Source organism: Hippopotamus amphibius, chromosome 1 (assembly GCF_030028045.1).
Source record: "Hippopotamus amphibius kiboko isolate mHipAmp2 chromosome 1, mHipAmp2.hap2, whole genome shotgun sequence".
Taxonomy (NCBI): Eukaryota; Metazoa; Chordata; class Mammalia; order Artiodactyla; family Hippopotamidae; genus Hippopotamus; species Hippopotamus amphibius.
Window position 1 is genome coordinate 35,395,794 of NC_080186.1, and position 20,356 is coordinate 35,416,149.

A 20,356-nucleotide genomic window follows, 5' to 3' on the forward strand; every position below is an offset into this window, starting at 1 on the left:
CCTGCCCCGCCCCACACCCTGTCACCCAGTGGGGGTAGCTGGGGAGATGGGGTCAGAGTTCCCACTGCAGTATCTAAAGATCATCACAGTTCATGCACACGTGTGTACCCACCACAGGTACGGAGGTCTGTGCAGGCAGACACTGGGAATGTGTGCGCCCTACATGTGGGTGCAGGCAGAATCCACAAACCGCAGTAGAGGTTCCCCAGTATCTCTGAGATTCCCTAAAGTCCCCATGGGTTTCTCTTTCCTTCGCGGGGACCCTTTTATCAGAGGATGGATGGACCTCCGCCCCAGAGGGACAGACTGCAGAAGTCTGGAGCTGAGGCTGCGAGGCAGGTGTAGGGACCTCCCCGCGCTGGGCGCACTCAGGGGGACAGCCCCCAGCTACGCGTCAGCTGAGCGCGAAGGAAGCTGGGCTCCCTGGGGTTGGAGGGGGGGATCCAGAGAAGGGGCGCTGCGACTCCACCTAGGCGGGGGCGGGAGGGGCGGGAGCGGCTTGGAGCGCGGATGCGCGCCCCGCGTGGACACTGCATGCGCCGCCTTTCCGCCGCGGCTCGCCGTTGCCATAGTTACCGGCCTGGAAGGGGGAGGGACCCTTCCTCCCCTGGCGCTCCGCAGACCCTCCGTGCTCACGACGGGTTTTAAGGAGACTCGGCGTGACCCGTACATGCCAGTGTTGCAGCGTGGGTGCGTGCCCGCGGGTGGCCATGTGTGGGGGACAGTCGTGTTCGTTGCAGTAAATAAAAACACCGCAGGCGGGCGTGCAGGGGTCTGCTGCGGAGCGGCCAGCCTGAAGCCCAGCCGGCAGAGGGCGTGGTACAGGGGCAGGATGGTGGCGGGCTCCCCCAGGGCCACCCGCAGCCCCACGCCCACACCCTGCCAGGCGTGGAGACCCACTGCCTGGTCTCATCCCAAGCCTCACCTCTGTTTCACTCTGTGACCTTGGGCAGGTTCGTAGATCTCTCTACGCCCCCACTGGTTCATATACCTTACATGGTTTTGGTAAAGATGAAATCATTTTGTAAAGCATTTTAACAGGGTACCTGGAACTGGTGAATGTTCCATAAACCTAACCTTTATCCCTCAAATCTGGGTCTCTGTTTTCCCAGTTGTTGATGGGTTTGGAGTGATCCTGCGACGCCAGCCTGAGGAATTTGCACTGGTCCTTAGCCTGAGTGGCTCAGGCTGCAGTGGCCCCAAGCTCCTGTGGTTCCTGGGGCTGGGGGGAGGGGGTGGCAGGGGTGAAGAGGATAAACATGAAAGTCTGATGCTGGGTGAGGTTACACCAGCCTGCCCGATGCTCAGCTTGGTGGGCGTCAGTAAATGGCTGCTGTCCTTGGCTATGTTTGACTGTGCCAGAGGCCCCTCCGGGTGAGAGCCAACAGCAGGTCACTCCCAAGGGGCTGGAGTCCTCCTGTGAGACACGCTTCCCCTCCCCAAGGTGCAGCACTGCAGCCTTCCAACTTGTGCCTGGAAGCCTAGTTGGCACAAGGGACTGGATTTTGGGTCCCGCTGTTTTATGGACAGCTCTTCACACACGCCGGTTTTAGGCTCTGGCGGCTGTGCCTGAGGGATGATCTGAGCCAAGGACGGAGCCATTGAGGGCACGATAATTGACGGAGGAAAATTAATTGTCCTTAATTTGGCACAAATCCCAAAGACTTTCCCCGTGTTAGGAATCCAGAGTAGATTCCCAGGACACAGGGCTGCAGATGTTTGTACTTCTTCCCTTCTCCTTGATCAGCCCCTTGTGGGTAGAGATGGGGGCCAGCTGCCTCCTCGGCCCTAACTCTGGCAGGCCCTGGGCCCACCCCCGCCCGCCCCCAGCCCCACAGCCCTGCTCAGGAGGGCTGAGCAGGTAAGACTGAGGTCTGGGAAGAACTAGACTGGTGCCCCAGTGGGCTAGGATGGCTCCAGCAGCCCTGAGTGTCCCCCAGGTCTTGGGGGAAGGGCAGGGAGAGTGGAAGTGGCCGGAGTGCTGCATGGGCCTTCCTGGAAGAGCAAGTGGCGGCAGGACCAAAGGAAGCTGTTCCCCAGCTTGGCGCATCCCAAGTCCTGCTTCATTTCCAGCCTCCCTTTTCTTGCCGCTGTTAACATTTTCCTTTTAAAAATCAGAGCTAAAAGTCAGGACGCTGTGGGGTCATATTTACAGCCGAGGAGACATTGGGTTCATGTCTGGAATTTGTAGGGCTGCAGGTGGGGAAGTGTTCTGCCAGCTACCGGGAGAAGCTGGGCAAGCGAAGCCGTGCTGGGAGTCCTACTGCCCCCCAGCCCGAGACCCCCTCTCTCATGCCAGGGCCACAGCCCCTTAGGGATGGCCCAGGCAGCTGGAGCCTCGGCAGAGTGCCCCCTGGGATGTGGCAGCAGATAGAGGGGTGTCTCGCCCCTGCCTGCTGGGGCTCCTCCAGCTTCCTCTCCTGCCTGCCCACCAGCCAATCCCCCTGGGTCTCTGGGGGGACCAGCCTTGCCAGCCTCTACTTTCCTCCCTTCTGAGGATGCCACTTAACTTTTCCCTGGCACAGGAGCCTGACCTCAGCAAACACCTCTACACGCTCATCTTGTGCTGGGCCCGCAGGAGGGAGACGGAAGCAGTGCTGGTCTCCTGCTCTCCTCCACCATGTAGCCCTGCTCCCCTGCCAGGAGACTGACGAAGGATAGAGTTCCTCTTCCCTTGTTGGGTGTGCCTGGCATCCATGCTGGTGGAGGGGCTCTACTGAGTTCTCACACTCACTCTGTGCTTTGCTCCTGGCAGGGAGGGCCTCTTGCCAGCCCGGGATGGGAGAAGGCCCCAGGCCCAGGTCTTGGCACCTGTCTGCCCCAGTGGCTCAGTCCTTGCTAGTTGTAATAGTAATCTCAGCCGACAGTCATCGGGTTCGGATTCTTGGTCAGGCAGCCGCCAGCACCGTATGTGCATCATTGGATGTAGTCTTCACTCTTCATGACGGCTTTGCCAGGGGGGCACCTGAACCCTGTTTACAGATAGAAGTGGATAAGGGGAGAGGGTTAGTAACACTCCTGGGCCACAGAGCTAGTTAGTGATGGAGGCGGGAGCTCCGCGTGGTCTGCACTGACCCAGAGCCTGTGCTACCAGCCCCACGTGTGCTCCCAGGGGTAGGCAGTGGGCAGCCGTGCCTCGTCCCCGGGCCCTCGGGGCTGATGCGGGAGTCCCTGTGCAGTGAGCGTAGGGGTGTGCTGCTGAGATCTGTCTGTTGCTCTCGCGGAAGTGACTCCCCCGTGAGCCCCCAGCCCCTGGCAAGCTGGAAGAAGGCAGCCGTGGAGTTTCGCCCCCCTCATCAACTTTTGGTGTCCTCGTAGGGCCTTTTTTTAATCTCTTTAGCCTCCACGTGCTCAGACATGGTCCCCAGGCCTGACCGTGGCCTCCAGGTCAGTAGTAAGTGAGGGAGGAGGGTCAGGGTCAGGACTGGGGGTCGAAGGTGGGTTTTCAGTAGGGCATGGGGTGCCCAGAGTCAGGACCAGAACCCAGGCTGTGACATGGTGCTCTGCCCCACGGTGGCACTAAGGCTGAATGCAGGCAGCGGAGGGGACGTTGCAGGTGCAGAGGAGAGTGTGGGGGTTGGATGGCGTGGGGAGCCTGTGGGCTGAGTTGTGGCTTTTGATGCCGCTGTGTGAGCCACGGGCCCCTACAGCCCAGCGTCGGTGGAGCACTTTCCGCTGTGGCCAGGAGAGCCTCAGTCCTCGTTTTCTCAGGGCCCAGAGAGATAAGAGCGCATGCCTGCATTGCTTCTCAGACCTGGAAACTCCCTGACAGGGCAGGGCTGGGCATTGGGGCCCAGGACTCTGGTTCCTCACGTCGGGGCAGGCTTCATGCTTCGAAGTCAGGGGAGAGAAGAGTTAAGGGTCCCAGCCACCCTGGGAGTCATAGGGCGCTCCTAGCGGGCAGGTGGTGCCCGTCCTAACGTGCACATCTGCTCTTTGTCGGCAGAGGAACAGCTGCCCCCTGGCTTCCCCTCCATTGACATGGGGCCTCAGCTGAAGGTGGTGGAGAAGGCCCGCACGGCCACCATGCTGTGCGCGGCAGGCGGGAATCCAGACCCTGAGATCTCGTGGTTCAAGGACTTCCTCCCTGTGGACCCCGCCGCGAGCAATGGCCGCATCAAGCAGCTGCGTTCAGGTGAGCAGAGGGTGAGGGTCAAGGGGCCGCACAGACTTCAGGAAAGGCCTCGGGCTGGAACCCAGCGCAGCCTTCCCTCTTGGGCCTGGGAGCCACGGGAGGCCTCCGTCTGGGGCGGGCCCTCCAGTGCTGAGCAGAGGGCACTCAGTGGCTGGGCTGGATCCTGCTATAGGCACCCCCCAGCCCACCCAGGAAGAGAGCTTGGCAGCGAGGGCTGGTCATCGGCAATTCTTTCCCCTTCCTGGGGTTGTCAGACTCCAGACTTCAGTCCAGCTCTGCTCCTTGAGGCACGCGTGTTGTTCCCAGCCTGGTGTTGAGCTCCACAAAGGTGCTCTGTGGGCGTTCATCCTCCACCTTCCCTGGAGCCTGGCCTGCGTGGGGGCCTGGATGATGCTTGTCTTTGCTTCTCCAGACGGCAGGGAAAGAGGCCAAAGATGCCTGATTCATCAGGCTTCAAAAGGCTGGACCTCAGAGGCTTGGAGCCAGGGGGATGTGCTGCCGTCCCTCGGCCACCAGGGCCACCTGTCTCCTCGGGATGTCTCAGTCGAGCCAGCTTGGAGCCCTGCAAGCAAGGATGCCGCCTTGACCGGGCGGGAGGTGTCGCCCCGTTGATCGATCTGCCTGCAAGGCTCCCGCCAGGATAATTGATTCGGTTTTTGTGGGAACGGAGAAAGTGGGAAAGGAGCCTTGGAATCAGCTTAGCTGCACTTCTGCATCTGCCGCCAGCATGGGCTGGACTGATAGACGTTGGTCCGGGAGCCCTCCTGCCAGCTGTGGGATGGTGGGCTGGGCGGGATGGGCAGCACCAGCCAGAGCCCCCACTGCCCAGCAGCTGCGGTGTCAACACCACAAAGGAGGACATGACTCTGCCCCTTTCGGGGCCCTGCAGGCCGCAGAGGTGCCCCACCACTCCCTGGGGTGCCAGCCTCTCCTCACCAACTCCTGCCAGGTGGACGCCCCCGTGGTGCCCAGGGGAGGAGGGGAGGATGAGCCTCCCAGTGGGGGCAGGATTCTGGCCCCAGCCCCGGCCGCCTGAGACAGCCTACGCAGTGTTAGCTCGTTTAATTTAATTAAAACTCAACAAGATGGAGGCAGCTGTAGCGCAGTTAATTAAAACAGCCATAATCAAGGCAGGAAACGGTCCGCCAGCGTCTGCGGCCTCTGCCCAGCGCGCCACGGCGGCCGCCACGGTTCGGCTCCTCTGCGTTTCCCCGCAGCCCCCAGGCAGGCTCCCCAGGCAGCCAGATGGTCCTCCCCGCAGGCCTGGCCTCCGCCCGGCACGGTGCTGTCTGTGGCAGCAGTTCTGGGAAGACACGCCGTCTTGCGTGTTCGTTCGTTAAGTATTTATATAGCGCTTGCTGTGTGCCGGGCCCGGTGCCACCCATTCACGGCCCTGTGAGTCGGCTCCCGCCCAGGACTCCACTGCGTCTTGCTCGCCAGCCTCCTCAGTCTCTCGGCAGCCGCCACCGCCCCCCCGCCCTCAGCCACTCTCTCCTGTCTCCCTGGCTTCCCTCTTACTTCTCCCAGGGCCCCTTCTCCGTCTGCCCTGCAGCCCCTTCTGCTCGGTCCTCCAGCTGGGGAGCCCGTGGGCCCTGCTCTTGCCCCATAGACAGAGCCCTCCCCACGACCGGCTCGCCCACTCCTATAGCTTCAGGTACCATCTACTTCCACACCTGTGATTCCCAGTTCTGTCTCTCTAACCCAGACATCTTGCTGCTGTTTTAGACTAAAGCACCCACCTGCCTTCTGGGTGTCACGCTGACTGTGATGGGTAGTAACGTCCTTCGCAAACAGCAGTCCCCTTCTCACACTGACCCTCTCTCTGTGAGTGGCAGCCCCTCTAACCTGAAACCTAGGACACACCCCAACTCCCACTCCATGTAAGGAACCGCCAGACCCTCCTGATTTGTCACCCACGTGGTTCTCAGGTTGGTCCCCCTGTCTCCTTCCCCTGCCTCGGCCATATCCTCGGTCACCAGACGTGTCCTCCCTGCCTCCAGGCTCTCCCCTTGAATCCATGCTGCAGCGCTAGCAGAGTTTTCTGCCCGCGCCCTCTGTGTTCTGACTACCTCGGTGACGTCTCGTTGGCTCCATGGGCAGGTGCACACTCCTGAACAAGGCACACAGCCCGCCCGCTCTTCCCCAGCCCACACCTCCAGCTTTGTCTCATCAGGTCCCGGCTGCACTTACTAGCTCTTTGACCTCCCTTAAGTCATTTAACTTTAAGCTTCCGTTTTCTCATCTTTAAAAAGGAGTTACAGTGAGGATTAAGAGAGACAAAGACAGAGCTGTAGTCGACTGTCTGGTGTGTGATGAGGGTTCTGTGAACGGGGCTCTTTGCAGCTCCAGCCACTCCCCAACTTGCACCGAGTCCCCCTACCGCATCCTCGCCCTCTGCTCGCATTCACTAGAACGTAAACTCCCCTTTCTCTGCCTGAGGCCCACTCGTTCAGGACTCACCATGCTCCAGCTCTGCTCACTTAGGCTGGGCACCCTGCAGGGAGGGCCTGTGGTTGGCTTCCCTCTGGGAGGGCCCCCCAAGTGCCCAGCACAAGCCCAGCTATAGGACAGGAATCTCTGAGCCCTTAGGATGAATGATTTCCTGAACGTGACCTTCGGGTCCTGTGCTTGCAGACTAACGTTCATTCCCCCTGCTTCCCAGGTCTGAGGAAGACTTTCTTGTCTGACCTTTCTTGCCACCTGGAAACTGTGACCTAAGGGTAGTGGGCCCAGGGTCCAGCTCCTGGGATGGTCCCTGAGGGGCTTCAGTCATCCCACCTCTGCAGTAACGGACAGGACTGCCTCCATCACTGCCTGACCCTGGCCCCTGACCCTTGGCCCATCAGCTGCTGCCCCTGTCCTGTACCCCTGGGAAGGGTACTGGAGCTGAGCCGTGCACATGTGACAGGGGCACCCCTGGTGGATGGCATCAGGCCCCCGGGCACTCGGCGTTTACAGGGGCCTCACGGTTTATGCATCACCGACAGTTGACAAAGTGCTTTCCTGCCTTTGGTTGCACTTGATTCCCTGCAACCCTGAGAAGTAGGACAGTTTGTGATTATCATGCCTACTTCACAGCCCAGTTAGAGCATCACCCACCCGGGGTCACATGGAGATCCGAGGCCAGGGAGCTCCCCTGGGGTGGCGTCCAGGGGCCTTATACTATCACATCCGCCTAACCTGGGGCCTGGGAAGCAGCTGGACCCTGCTAGGGCCCCAGAGCACCACAGTGTCATCTTCTCCGGACCTCAGGCCCTCCCTGACCAGTACCCAGAACTTCTCAGGCATCTGTGGGCCAAGCCCCAGCACGTGTCTCCAGGGCATGACCCCCGGAGCAAGAGCTGGAGAGGAGGGCGGTCTGCAGCATTCACGGCCCAGGGAAGACCTCTGCTCGACAGGCGCCTTCTCCGACGCGATGTCACCTTCTGCCGCAGCCTGAGCCTCTTGGAGGATTTGAACTTGAGACCCAGTGCGGGCCCCAGAGGAATGGGCACAAGCTCAGGGAGAGTAGAAGTCAGTCAGGAGCGGGCAGCATCCCTGGAGCAGCGAGGGGGCTGACCTCCAAGTGGGTCTCTGAGCCTCTGCTGTTGACCCCACACTCTGCCAAGCCTGGACGGGCCTCTGCGGGACACCTCCCGTGCTCTGCACATCCCAGCGCCTGTGCATGCACGCCACCATCCCTCACCATGGAGGACCGCTTGCCCGCTGTGTCCACTGCTCATCCAGACACCTGAGCCGGGATGCCAGCATCAGGCTGCGGGAAGAGGCCCGCGGGCCCCGGCGGATGGGACTCCTCGGTGGGCCTGAGGGCTGCAGCCCCCACTCCATCCCGCCGTCAGCTGGGCTGCTAGGAGGGCCCACAGTCAGTAACGGTCCCTTTTGTCTGAACACACTGATGTTCCTCAGGGACAGTGTGGAACCTGGGGACCCTGCGGCCTCCCACACCCATCTCGGGAAATGGAAAGGCAAATTCTTTCAGTTTGGTGGGGAAACGACTTTTTGGAGAGGCCCAGAGACTTGTCTCATACAATAGGCTCCGTTTCGGAAGAGCTGAGGCCAGAAGCTAGGGTGTCCCAGTCCTGGAGCATTTACGCTGCCACCCCTCCCCCCTCCTCCCTCCCCTCCCCTTCCAGGGTCAGGCCTGGACCGTAGGAGTAGATCAGTCGTGTGGACTTTTTGGTCTCAGGATCCCTAATTGTAAACCTCAGAGGACCTCCAAGAGCTTTTGTTTGTGTGCGTTTTTTTATCAGTATTTGCCATGTTAGATGTTAAGACTGAGAAGATTTTAAGTATTTATTTAAAATAATTTAAAAACCCATTACATGATAACGTAAACAACATTTTTTAATGGAGAAAATGATATTTTGTGAAACAAAAGCACTTAGTGAGAAGAGTGGCCCTGTTTTACACTTTTACAAATCTCTTTAATTTGGGGTTTAATAGAAGACAGCTGGATTCTCATCTCTGCTTCTGCGTTTGGTCTGTTGTGATATCACGTCCTGAAACCTCTAGGAAACTCCACTGTATGTTCATGAGAGAACAAGAGTGAAAAAAGGCAAAAAGTAGTAGTATGAAAATGGCATTGACCTTGCAGACCTCCCGAAAGGGCCTCAGGGACACTGAAGGCCCGTGGACCACGCTTGGAGTATCACCGTGACGATGGTTCTTCCTGGACAGCCTCTGCGTGCCTCACACACAGCCCAGGTCCCAGCTGCTGCCTTTGCCTTCTCTCCAGCCTGTGTGTCTGCAGGAGGCAGCCTGGTCCAGTGAGAAGGCTGTGAGCCAGACCTGGTTAGTTCCTGCCACCTCATAAGCTGTGTGACCTTGGGCTTTGGGCACTTAATGTTCCTCGGCCTCTGTTTCCTCATTCTTGCCAGGATGGATAATTCCTCCTAAGTGGGTGTCGTCAGGTTCAATGAGATAGCAATCAGGGTCTGTCTCCCGGCACCCTTCCCTCCCCAGAAGGGGGCAGAGAGGGGCAGGGTGGCCAGTGCTGCCCTGGGCCTGCCCACAGGCCCCTCACTCCTCTCCATGGGGCAGTGGTGGAAGAGGGCGCCCCTGTTGGGACGGGAGCCTGTCCAGACCTCGTAATCGCCGCACGCCAGGCGTTTGCAGGGTGAGCGTCTGACCCTCCAGGCTGCTGATTCCCGGGTTACAGGGCAGTGAGCAGGCAAGGTTGGGGGGAGGGGGCAGGGAACGGCCCCTGGCTCTCACCAGCCAGGTGGGGGGACTCTGCAGCCATTCAGTTTTGTTTTGTTTTGTTTTGTTTTAATTTTATTTATTTATTATTTTTGGGGGGTACACCAAGTTCAATCATCTGTTTTTATACACATATCCCCGTAAGTCATTCAGTTTTTAGCAAGGTCGAGTGGCCTCACAGGGGTCTGCCACCAGGTGTGTGTGTAGAGCGGGGGCTGGTCTGGTGGTAGCCTGAGGGGAGCCCTCCCTTCAGCCCTTTCTTCTGTCTGCTCAAATGCCCTGCCTTGGGTAAGGGCTCTGTTTTGAAATTCTACTCACCTGTGGAATGTGGGGGCCCCTGCAGGGTGGGGTTATCGCCTCTCCTCTTCACCTTCCCCCTTCATTAAGCTCAGCCAGTGGGGTCTGCAGGAGCCCTGACTCTCCGCCCTGATTCCTGTCACCCTCAGCCCTGCTGACACAGCTTGTCTCCCCTGCTCAGAGCCGAGCCAGCGACCTGGGGAACACAGCTTCACCTACACGCAGCCTGGTGCTTGCTCACACATCACCTGCGGTGGCCTAAAGCAGGCCTCAACTTCTCTGTGTGTTTAAGGCCCTCTCTCTTGTTTTATTTTATCTGATTTGGCTTTTTTGTGGCTTTCCTTCCTTTTGTACTAATGCTTCTCTCTGATCTTATTTGCATTCAAATTACCTCGCCAGGTGGTTCACCAATCAGAGGTAAGAATGCTGTCCGTGCATCTCGCCACGCCACGCCTCGCCACTGCCGTCACCACCACTCCATCCCGTCCAGTCCCGTCCGTCACCTCCCCCATCCCCATCCCGACCTCTCCAGCCTCCTCATCTCCAGCTCCGGCCCCCTTAGCACCACCGGCCACCACACAGATCCACTCTCAGCCATCCCCTCCTGTGACTCATCCATCGCAAGTCTGGATTGTGGAGATATGGGGCTGGAAGCCCAACTGCCCGGGCCTTCTAGGCCAGCCCCACAGAAGGGGCTCTGTCGGCTCCTGCAGGGAAGCCAGGCCTCGGTCCTCAAGGCTGGCCAGAGATGGAAAGACTTCCCAAGAGGTGGGGGAGCGTGACCAAGCCTTGCCTTCCCTCTCAGGAACCTTCTTTGTCTTGGGATGCTCAGTTACTTAACATGCCCGGCCTGCAGTAGAATGAAGATCCCCCGTAAGTCCCTCAGCCTAACAAACACTAGGAGGGACGTGCAGTCCACTTCAGTGGAGCGGCTGGGGGGACGGAAGAAGAAAACAGGGTCCTAGGTAACCTGATCCCCTGACCTATCGGCCCCAGCTGCTTTTATCAGCAGGACCCTGCATTCTGTGGTTCCAAGCCCGGACAGTACTCAAAGATCCGGGTTCAAGTTTGACCCAGCCTCACCTCCTTTAAAACTCAGTTCCTCTTGGAAGTCTGTTTTCTCCTCTCTGTTCGGGGCCAGGGCCCCCCTCCAGGGGGTTGTGAGGATTGGAGGAGAGGAAGAGGATTCGGGCAGTGTCTGGTCCAGAGCAGACACCCTGTAAAATGGTCACTGCTGTAATGTTTTTTATTCACATCATTTTCTCCCCACCTCTCAGTATTGTTGGGCACATCTGGAGCCTCAGAGTTCAGGGCCAGGCTGCTCTCGGGGCTGGGTGGAGCAGCTGCGTCCCTGTGGTACATCTTGTCCATCAACCCCTGAGAACAGGACTCAGCCTCCGGATCCCCCCGCCCATCGTCTCAGCCTGCGCTGACTCTTAAGTGCCCCCGCTGCTGGGTCTTGGTGTTGGTTCCAGATATGGGGATTTTTGTGTGCCATAGGCTCAGGGTCTGTGTTGGGCCGCCTCACCGGTCCTGATTCTCAGTGCAGGGGGCCTCCTCCTCCGGCAGAGATCCCACCCAGGTACCACTTCCTGCTCCCGCCTGTGGCACCAGCTGCCAGGACTCCCCCATCCCCTGGCCAGGGGCCTGACCCCCAGCTGCTTGAATGAACATTTCCTGTGACAACGCCCATCCATCCCATAAACATGACCTGTTGAGTGCCCATCGGGGCTGTTCTCACAGGAGATGGGTATTTGGCACTGGCCCTGGGCGCTCACACTCCCTGATGCTTGGTGGGGAGGGCTGACCAGGACCACAGAGCAGGCCAGCCCTTCTTCCCTGTGTATCAGGGCCAAGCCTGGGCCTCCCTCTCCCCACCTCCAGCTCCCAGCCCCCTGGGTGTTCACGGCCCCTCCTGCTGCCCTGGGTCTGGGTGGTGGAAGGGGGGGTGTTGGGTGGCGAAGGGGCTGCAGCTTAGGCACGGTGGCCCTCCCCTGGGGCCTGGGCCATGAGAGCGTGGCCTGGAACTCTCCTTGTGGCTCCTGTCGGGTCAGGTGGGGTCGGGCAGTTCTGTCCGCGTCCTGTGTGGGTGTGACCGTCAGCCGGCCTGGGGTCTGGGAGGGGTAGGTCCGTGCAGGCAGTGGTGTCTGTCGGGCTGTGTCCCGTGGGGTTGTTACTGTCCGTTGGACCGTCCTGTGTGGGTGTGACCGTCAGCCGGCCTGGGGTCTGGGAGGGGTAGGTCCGTGCAGGCAGTGGTGTCTGTCGGGCTGTGTCCCGTGGGGTTGTTACTGTCCGTTGGACCGTCCTGTGTGGGTGTGACTGTCTGTCGGCTTGTTCCAGGGAGTGGGTGTGGCTTGTGCCTCGGGGTGCTGCTGTCACAGGCGGCTCGCCCGGTGTGCTCCCGCCAGCAGTGTTCTCGGGCGTTTACTGCCAGGGCTGGGGGTGGCCCGGTCGACGGGTTCCGCCTCCATCCCCCGCCCCGCCCTCACCTTGGCCTCCTCCACCTGCACCTGCCCGGACTGGCCCCAGCCCTTTCCTCCGGCCTCTGTGAGGGTCCTTCTCAGCGGCCCCCACAGTCCCGGCTCCTGTCTGTCCGTCTGCGGCCGGGGCAGCCCCTCAGGGCGCTGGCCCGCGCGGGAGCGCAGCCTCCATTAGCCTCCTGAATTATGCAGGAGCCGCGGTGGGTCGAAGCACTTTAGCAGGACCGGGCTGAGGAGAGAAGCCGGAATGGGTGGGGCCCGTGGCGGGGGAGGGGAGGATGGGGGCTGTGAGCAGAGGCTGCTGGGCACCAGGCCCCCAGGGCCAGCCCTTCCTTCCTGTAGGTTCTGGTGGGCGGCAGAGTCCCAGGTCTTGCCAGGGAGGGCCTTGCACGCTCGTGGTCCCAGACCGGCGGTCTACGGGCTGCTCCCACCCACGCCTGGCTCTGTGACGCTCTGATGGAGATGCTCATTGGCAAGCAGCCTCCAGTACCAGCCAGAGCATGGCGGACACTCAGTGGAGTGGGGTGATGGCGTGGAGCCCCGGCCGAGCCTGCGCGCCCGCCGGGACCACACGTGGGTCGGGGGTGGATTGTGGCCCAGAGCACGACCCTTGGTTCTGGCCTGGAGGCCTCTGGGCTGGTCAGGGAGAGCTTCCCGGAAGCAGCACCCGTGCCGGGTTGTGACCCTGATGTCTGCAACATCTGGTCGACACAAGCCGCAGATGCTGTCAAGACCCCTCCTCGGATCCCAGGCCTGACCGCTGCCTTTGTGTCCCCACAGGTGCCTTGCAGATTGAGAGCAGCGAGGAGTCGGACCAAGGCAAGTACGAGTGTGTGGCGACCAACTCCGCAGGCACCCGCTACTCGGCCCCCGCCAACCTGTACGTGCGAGGTAAGGACTCAGGTGGTGCCCAGCCCTGACGGCGGAGCTGAGCTGCCCCTGCCGGGCCTGCTGCCCGGAGCCCTGGTGTGGACAGACCGGGCTGCCGTGGGCCCAGTCCCTCCTCCTTTCCTCCTCTTTCCGCAGCAGCTGTAGCAGCAGCAGCTCCCACTGGGCAAGCTCCTAACATCCGCCCTGATTTTACCTTCCTCCCGCAGGCCCTTTGGGAAGCAGCCACTCTCGGGAGCATTTGTATCTCTTGTAGGTCCTGCCTCATGGGCCCAGAGCCCCACGGGAGTCTAGAGCCTTCTGAGCAGACGTGGCGGGGGGGTAGCGGGAGGCACACATGTCTGTGTCTGAACGTGTGCACACCTGCCTGGTCTTCCTTGAGTCTGTCCTGCCCACCCCAGCAGGGTCGGCTCCAGGCCAGGTGTACCTGCCTTCTGACCAGGTTTGCCTGGGGCCTTCCTGGAGGAGGAGCCAGCTGTGCTTTGTCATCAGCCAGGATCACCCTTGCGTAGGGAGGTCAGGCCGAGGCAGCACTGAGCCCCCACAGGTGAGCACCTAGTGTGTTTTAGGTGTTCCTTGCTGGGACTAAGTGGATCACACTCTCAAAAGTCCGGGTACCCAGCAGAGAGGGTCTGGGGACTGTTCCGACCTGTCCAGTCACAGCCCAAGGGGAACCGAAGCTCTCCACCTGCCCCTTCCTGAGAACACGCTGGGTTTTGTGTGCACTGTGTCCAGAAGGAGCCCTAGGCGCCCCTTCCACCCTGCCATCCCCCCACTTAACCTCCTGCACAGATGGGCGTTGTTAAAAGTGAAACTGTCTCCCCTCGGGGGATTTGTAAAGGAAAGTGGATGCAGCTTCCTTGCAGTGATGATTTCATCATGCCGAGTGCTTAGTGCAGCTTCGCCAAGGGTATCGTCTGGCTGTCCACCCAGGGCCAAGCATGGGGCGGGGCGATGGCAGCGGCCTGCCCCACTCGCCAGGGCCACATGGTCGGACAGGGCAGAATTAGGCCATCAACCGCATGCTTACTGAGGGGCTGCGCTGTGTCAGGGCACAAGATCCCAAGAGGCCACAGGCGATGAGCGGATTGTGCTTCAGAGGTTGGCTGATGCGTCATCGGAGTTGGGGGCATGGGATGGGAGGTCCCCACTGGTCCCCTTCTCAGGTGTCCTGCTCTTCAGGGCTCATGAGCTGACCCAGGGCCTGTCTTAAGGAGCAGCATCAGGGCACGGAGGCCAGGAGTGTGCAGGCCACCCAGATGGCCAAGACGAGTGTTGTAAATTGCACAGCCTCCCCCCACACTGCTCCAGGCAGCGCTTCTGACCAGTGCACAGGGGCCTGACGAATCCCCTTTGGGAGGAGCAGCTGGAACAACCTGCCTCAAAGACCTGCCTCGTCCCACCCGGACCCCTCCAACTGCTGTGTGGGCCTGACCAAGCGCTTCCTCCAAAAGACCACAGAGTTGAGAATGTGAAGGCCTCAGCAACAAAGTCCTTCACTGCATGTGGCTGCACCGGGGAGAGGAGAGGCCCGGCAGAGCTGCTGTGTGTCCCAAGCAAGCTGCACGGGTTGTCTGGGCACATTTCCTGGGGCAGGGCTGCAGAGGCCATGCTGAGGCAAGAGAAGGCTCAGACCCAAGGTGGATGGACCCCGCGTCGTCGTCTTGGCTGGGCGGCGTTCTCCAAAGTCAGCATCGTGCCAGCGTTAGCCCTGAGGCAGGACAGTGGGTCTCTGTGGGTGAGCTGGGCTTGACTGCTGTAGCTGGTGGCTCGGGCACTAACCAAGGAGGCTCTTATCTGCAGCCTCTCTTACCTCCTTGTCTGTGGGGACCCGGCTGTCCACACGTGGTGGGCTCAGGCAGGACTCTGACTGGCCCATTCCCCACTTCCATCAGGTCTTCCTGGACTGACTTCCTGGGCCCATTTCCATAGGCCTTCTGGGCAGAGAATGTGGGGGTTCCTTTAGCTCTAGCCCCACTTGCTAGGAATCCTAAAACAGAGTGTCCCAACCCCGCTGTGGTTGTCTCCCTGTCTCTGACACACACGCACATGTATTCCTGTGGGCCCTGGTGTCTAAGGGCCAGTCCTAAGTCTCTGTCCCTAGGAGCTGCCTCATGACCAGGTCCCACCTGAATCTACCTGCCCTGCTTTGCAGAGAACAATTTGCCCTGAAGCCCCTACTGTGTAGAACAGGGCCTAGTCTGGACTTCTGGACACCTAGAAAGCCCAGTTCCTAGGACCCTGGCCTCTGGGGTCCACTCCCTCCTCATCACAGTCCTGCCAAAGCTCCTGCTTTCTGCCCCGCAGTGCTGAGGGCCCATCAGCCGCAACTCCTCTGGCACAGCCTCTGCGCTGCTGCACCAGCTCTGTATCCTGGACCCTGCTTGTGGGTGGGCTGCACATGGAGAAAACCCCCCGCGCTAGCCTGGCTGCTGGCCTGTGCCCCTCTGCCTCCCAGCAGAGCAGCAACAAGGCTTCCTTCCAGAGCAGGCAGCTGTCACCCTCCAGGCCACTGGGAGGCCCCCCCTGGGCTCCAGCTGTCAGGAGTCATTGGGGACTGTAGCTCGGGGTTTCCCAACCTCAGCACTGTGGACCAAACAACCTTTAGTCTGTGGGGCTGTCCTGTGCATTGTGGGACGTTTACTAACCCACTAGATGCCAGTAGCAGCCCTTTGTCACAACTCACAGTGTCTCCTGACCTTGCCCCGTGTCACTTGGGGGAATCCTGCTCCCCTCGTTAAGAAACACGGCTCTGGATGGACAGCCTCGTGCTGGCCGTCACCTCCATCTGTCTCTGGCTCTCTTCTGCTGTGTCCACGGGATCTAAGCCGTGTCTCCTCCTTGGATTTGACTTCAGTGTCCACCTCACATTCCTCCTCTGTGCCCCAGACTCAGGGCCCCCACTGTCTCTCTGAGACCTGCGGCGGCTGCATGCCCTGGGACAGTGTGTGTGGAGCCCCCGGCCTGGCGCCGGGCACACGGGAAGTGCTTCGCAGTCAGTAGCCGCTGCTGCCGTGGGGATAGCGCTGTTGGGGCCACATTACCGAGTTACGAGTTACGTCTGACTTTGCTCACAGTTGCCCGCAGCTCCACCCACAGTCTAGCAGGCGCAGGCATGCTGGGTGGACCAGCCTCTCTCCGTCCAACTCCCTCCCCCAGTGACTCACTCTCTCCTTCCATCCACAGCGTCTCTCTCCTCCAGCTCTTAGGACGCACAGCTGCCAGGGACCAGGGAGGGGCCACGCCTTCCACAGAGCCTGGCCTACCTACCCCCACCCTTCCCCCTTCTCTGCAGGGACCTGGCCGCTGGGCCACAGCTGTCTCTAAACAGGGCGATGGCTCCACGACCTTTCACCCCACAGGCTCCCAGACCAGCTCCTCGCACTCTGGTGCCGCACAGCGTGGGGCTTCCTCAAGGTGGCGGGGTTCTAGTGGCCCATGTGCCTCGGTGGTTTTGTGGCTGGGTGGGCCCTGACCCCAGAGCCCAGCTCACTGGGTCTGTCCAAGCCTTGGGGTGCGTGTGAGGCATGGGGCCTGCCTGTGCCCCACTCCCACCCCTCCTTGTCCTACCCTTGGCGCCCAGTGCCTGCCGGCGGGACCCAGCCTTGTCCACCGTGTCCTCCATGAGTCCTGAGTCTTTTGTGAGCGGCGTGGTCCACGCGCACCTGTGGGCACGTGCGTGTGTGTGGGGCACAGAGTCTTGTCTCGTTTCCATGCTGTGTGGGCAGATGAAGGTTGGCCTGTTTTTACTCTCTCTGTGTTTCTCCTTGTCTTTTTTTTATTCCCTCCTCATCCTCATCGCACTCTGCCATCAACCCAAACTCTCATCTCTCAGATCAGCGAGAAGGTTGGTCCTTTTCACTTCTTACCCATCTACAGTTCGCCCATCGACGGGATGCTCCCATCCGTAGGGACCAGTGGGCTTGGTCAGCTCCTCGGGCTCACCCCAGTCAGGCCTGCCCAGCCGTCGGGCTCTGTGCTCCATCGTTTGGGCAGCAGGCGGGCAGGACCAGGGGTGGGTGGGCAGGCGCCCCTGCCCTGCATGTTTCTGCTGCTTGGGTCCCTGACACCCTACCTGTCTGCATGTCGCCTCAGTTGGGCTCCCCTGCTGGAGAGGTCGGATGGGCGTGATGCATGGCACGAAACTGGGCCCCGCCTTTGTGCCCAGGCCAGGCCAGCTGTCTGCTCCAGGTGGAGCTCAGGAGTGGTTGTGGGAGCTGTGAGAGCCATAGGGCTTTATGTGTACCTGTAGGCCCTTCCACAGTCGCCCTCACCTAAAATCCACGTTTGCCCGAGCTCCGCTGAAACCACTGGGCAGATGAAGGGAAAAGGCTAATCTAGAAAGAGCTCACCCCTTAAGACCCTGCAGCACAAGGCACACATCCTACAGGGGCTTTGCTGTCCTTGAGCCCCTCCCTCCAGCTGGACAGGCAGCAGCCCTGCTCTGCCTACCGAGCTTAGTGTCCGGGGCGCTGGGTGGGTGGTGTCATCTGGGCTCACTGAGGATGTCTCCCAGTGACTTGTCTTTTTCCTCTCCGACCAGATCCACATGAGGGTCTTCCCACCTGCCCCAGACCTCTCTCTCTGCCCGAGCCTCCCAGCCAGACAGCTGGCATTTCCTCAGCCCCATGCTGGGTGCGGGACATTCAGGGCAGGAGCTCGCACCCAACTGAACAGTCAACTGCTGTTAGCGAGGCCCACGTGGGAGCCTATGGGAGGCCCTGGCCCAGCTGCAGGTTGCAGAGGGCTTCCTGGATTCCAGGCCAGCCCACTCCAGGGCAGTCTCACACCCTCAGGGCCAGGTCCCTACCCCCAGTCCTGGGACCAGCAACAGGGGCCAGTGGTCCTTCCTGTGTCACATGGTCTGAGTGGTCAGAGGAGGCTCTCCTGTCCACTGGGCTTTGGGCTAAGCCCCAGGGAGCAGACCCGGGCCACCTGGTCCCCTGTGCGTTCTCTCCGTGGCTTGAGTTTCCTCCACGAGGGAGAGGGAGTCAGTTGGGAGGAGGGCTGCAGCCTCGGCTCGGGTGTCAGCCCTGAGCATCCATCCATGTGCACTCCTGAGCTCTGGGGCATTTCAGTGACACCATTTCGCTGACCGGGCAGATCTGCCGGGGCGCGTTCAGAAAACAATCATCAGCAGAGAGAGCCCAGCCAGCGGCTGCCTCCCCCTGCACCCCCTCCCCCACCCTCTTGGTCCCTTGTCCCTTCTCCTTCTCCCCCTCCGTGGTCCCACCAAAAATAAGCATGTGCACAAATATTTAATGGGAAGGCAGAGATGAGTTTCTAAATATTCCGGGGGGATTTGCCGGGCTGGTAATTTGTTTGGTGCTGATAATTACATCTTACATTTTTCCAGCTTTACTTAAAACTGTGTGCCGAGTGTGCCGGCATTTAATTACTGCTCTGCGGCAGCCACAAGGTTATTTATTAAAGAGTTATTTTATCTTGATACAGTGGATCCTGCCCCTCAGCCCCTCCTTAATGTGGTGTTATTTTCATCAGAGAAATTTCCGCGAGTGAGCGCAGAGTGCGGGGCTGCCTCCCCCGGCGATTAGGCTGTCACGCCACGGAATGCTGATGCCTGCAGGCGCCGCGCCGCCCTGTTATAGGGGGTTGTCAGCTCAAATAATTAGACTTAAAAGTTACAGCTGAAATATAATCCAGAGATGGCAAGGCCCTGTTTGGGAAATTGTCTATAAAATGTCAGCACTAAGGATGCACGGGGAACGGTAATAGACCGGCATTGTTGGAGCTCACGATTAGACCCTAAGTGCGTTTTTCCCGGCTCTGGTGTTTCCTTCCCTGCTGTTGCTTCTGTCAATAGGCTGAGTCCAGGGCGAGTCCTGCCCCTTTTGGCGGCCTTGTGTCTGTGACAGCAGGAGGAGTGGTGGAGGGGCTGCTGCAGAGAGGCGCCAGCCACCCCTGGCTCCTGGGATGAGGGTGGCCATGCGGGCAGGTCCAGGGTGCGGGGCCCCACAAGCACTCGGGATCCCAGGAGGTAGTCTCTCACCTCTGTAGACCTACTCTCACCTCCCTCACTACGGGGAAAGATGAGTCTGAGCTGCGGGAAACCACGTCCAGGTTCCTCGTGTGTGGCTGAAGCCCCGTATCCCTGTGAAAGCCTGAAGGGTGGTGCCCTGCCTGGGTGTGCCCTCCAGGAGTCCCCGGGCTTGAGGCCCTTGGCGGGCACTAGGGATGACCCTAAGGGTCACACCTGACCTCTCTCTCACCTTAGCCCCTGAGGTTCTCCCTTCCACCTGCATCTAGGAGGGGGAAAGTTAAAAACAAAACTCTTCTCAATGTTAGTTCCCCAAGGGCCTCCATTTCCTGGCAGTGGCACAGAAAACCTTGTCCTCCGGGACTATTAGAGGTGAAGCCTGGGCAGTTTTCTGCACTGCTTAGGTTAGGACCCAAGGTGTATCGGCCAAGGACCTACTTTCTTCTCCTGGGGCTCTTTGTTCTTATGTTCCAGGACCTGATCAGGTCCCAAGATTCTGCCACGGACCATGGTCAGGCTTGCAGCTGTGACCCGACACAGGCTCAAGGCCCATTCTCATGACACCTGGAGAGTGTCATCTTCTGCCAGCCTCCCGGGTCTCTCTTTTCAGCCCACAGACCTACTCCTAGTACTTGTATAAACTCGGGCATCCCTGAGGTGTCAGTCTTCAGTCAGTTCCCCCGTCTGTAACTGGGAGGTGCTCGCATCCACAGCGTGGAAACCTGCAGCACACAGGAGGTGCTCAAGACCAGTTTCCTTCCCCCAGGTCTGTTTGGAGGCCCATAAACAAGGAGGAGATGGGGCAGCCACTGGCGAGAGGAGAGACTTACCTTGGTCAGTTATGACTGCTGTGCCTTTCTACTCGAGCCAGGGCTGTGCCTTCACCGGCAGGCCTGCCTCTGCTCCGTGGTCTGGCCCCCAGGCTCAGCGCCAGAGCCCAGGGAGTGCCTGAATCATATCCGTGCCTCCCAGCCTCACCTGGTGCCGTTTGGGGGGAGTGCTCGAAGGGGGCTCTTTGTCGTGGCTTCCTCCTGCCGGCCATGCCCCTGGGGTCCGCCAGTTCCCTGCCACACAGCACTGCTCTACCTGTGATGTGCTGCTGTCATTCAGTGTAGACTCCCAGCTTTAGGACAGATGACAGAAGCCCATTTCTGTCAGCTTAAGTGAAACAAGGAGACTCTTGTCTTACGAAACTAAAAGTGTAGAAGTAGCGCTAGTGTCAGGTAGGGCTGGATCCAGATATTTGAACAGTTTGGTCGGGCATTCGTCTGTCTCTGTCTCTAGCTCTGCTCTCCTCAATAACTCCTTTGTTCTCAAGCAGGTCCTCTCGTGTATTGTGAAAGGTGGTCCCCAGCCCCT

The 20,356-nt window shown here is 59.9% G+C and overlaps 1 protein-coding gene across 8 annotated transcripts in view; it reads left to right on the plus strand.

Annotated features, from left to right (window-relative positions):
• The window catches only part of PTPRF (protein tyrosine phosphatase receptor type F), an 84,340-nt gene that overhangs the window by 30,911 nt on the left and 33,073 nt on the right, over positions 1 to 20,356 (plus strand). For all 8 annotated transcript variants that reach the window (XM_057708114.1, XM_057708105.1, XM_057708131.1 and 5 more), the window contains 2 exons: positions 3,947 to 4,135; positions 12,892 to 13,002. In XM_057708114.1, coding sequence (XP_057564097.1) covers positions 3,947 to 4,135; positions 12,892 to 13,002 — 300 coding nt within the window. The remainder of the gene's footprint in view (positions 1 to 3,946; positions 4,136 to 12,891; positions 13,003 to 20,356) is intronic.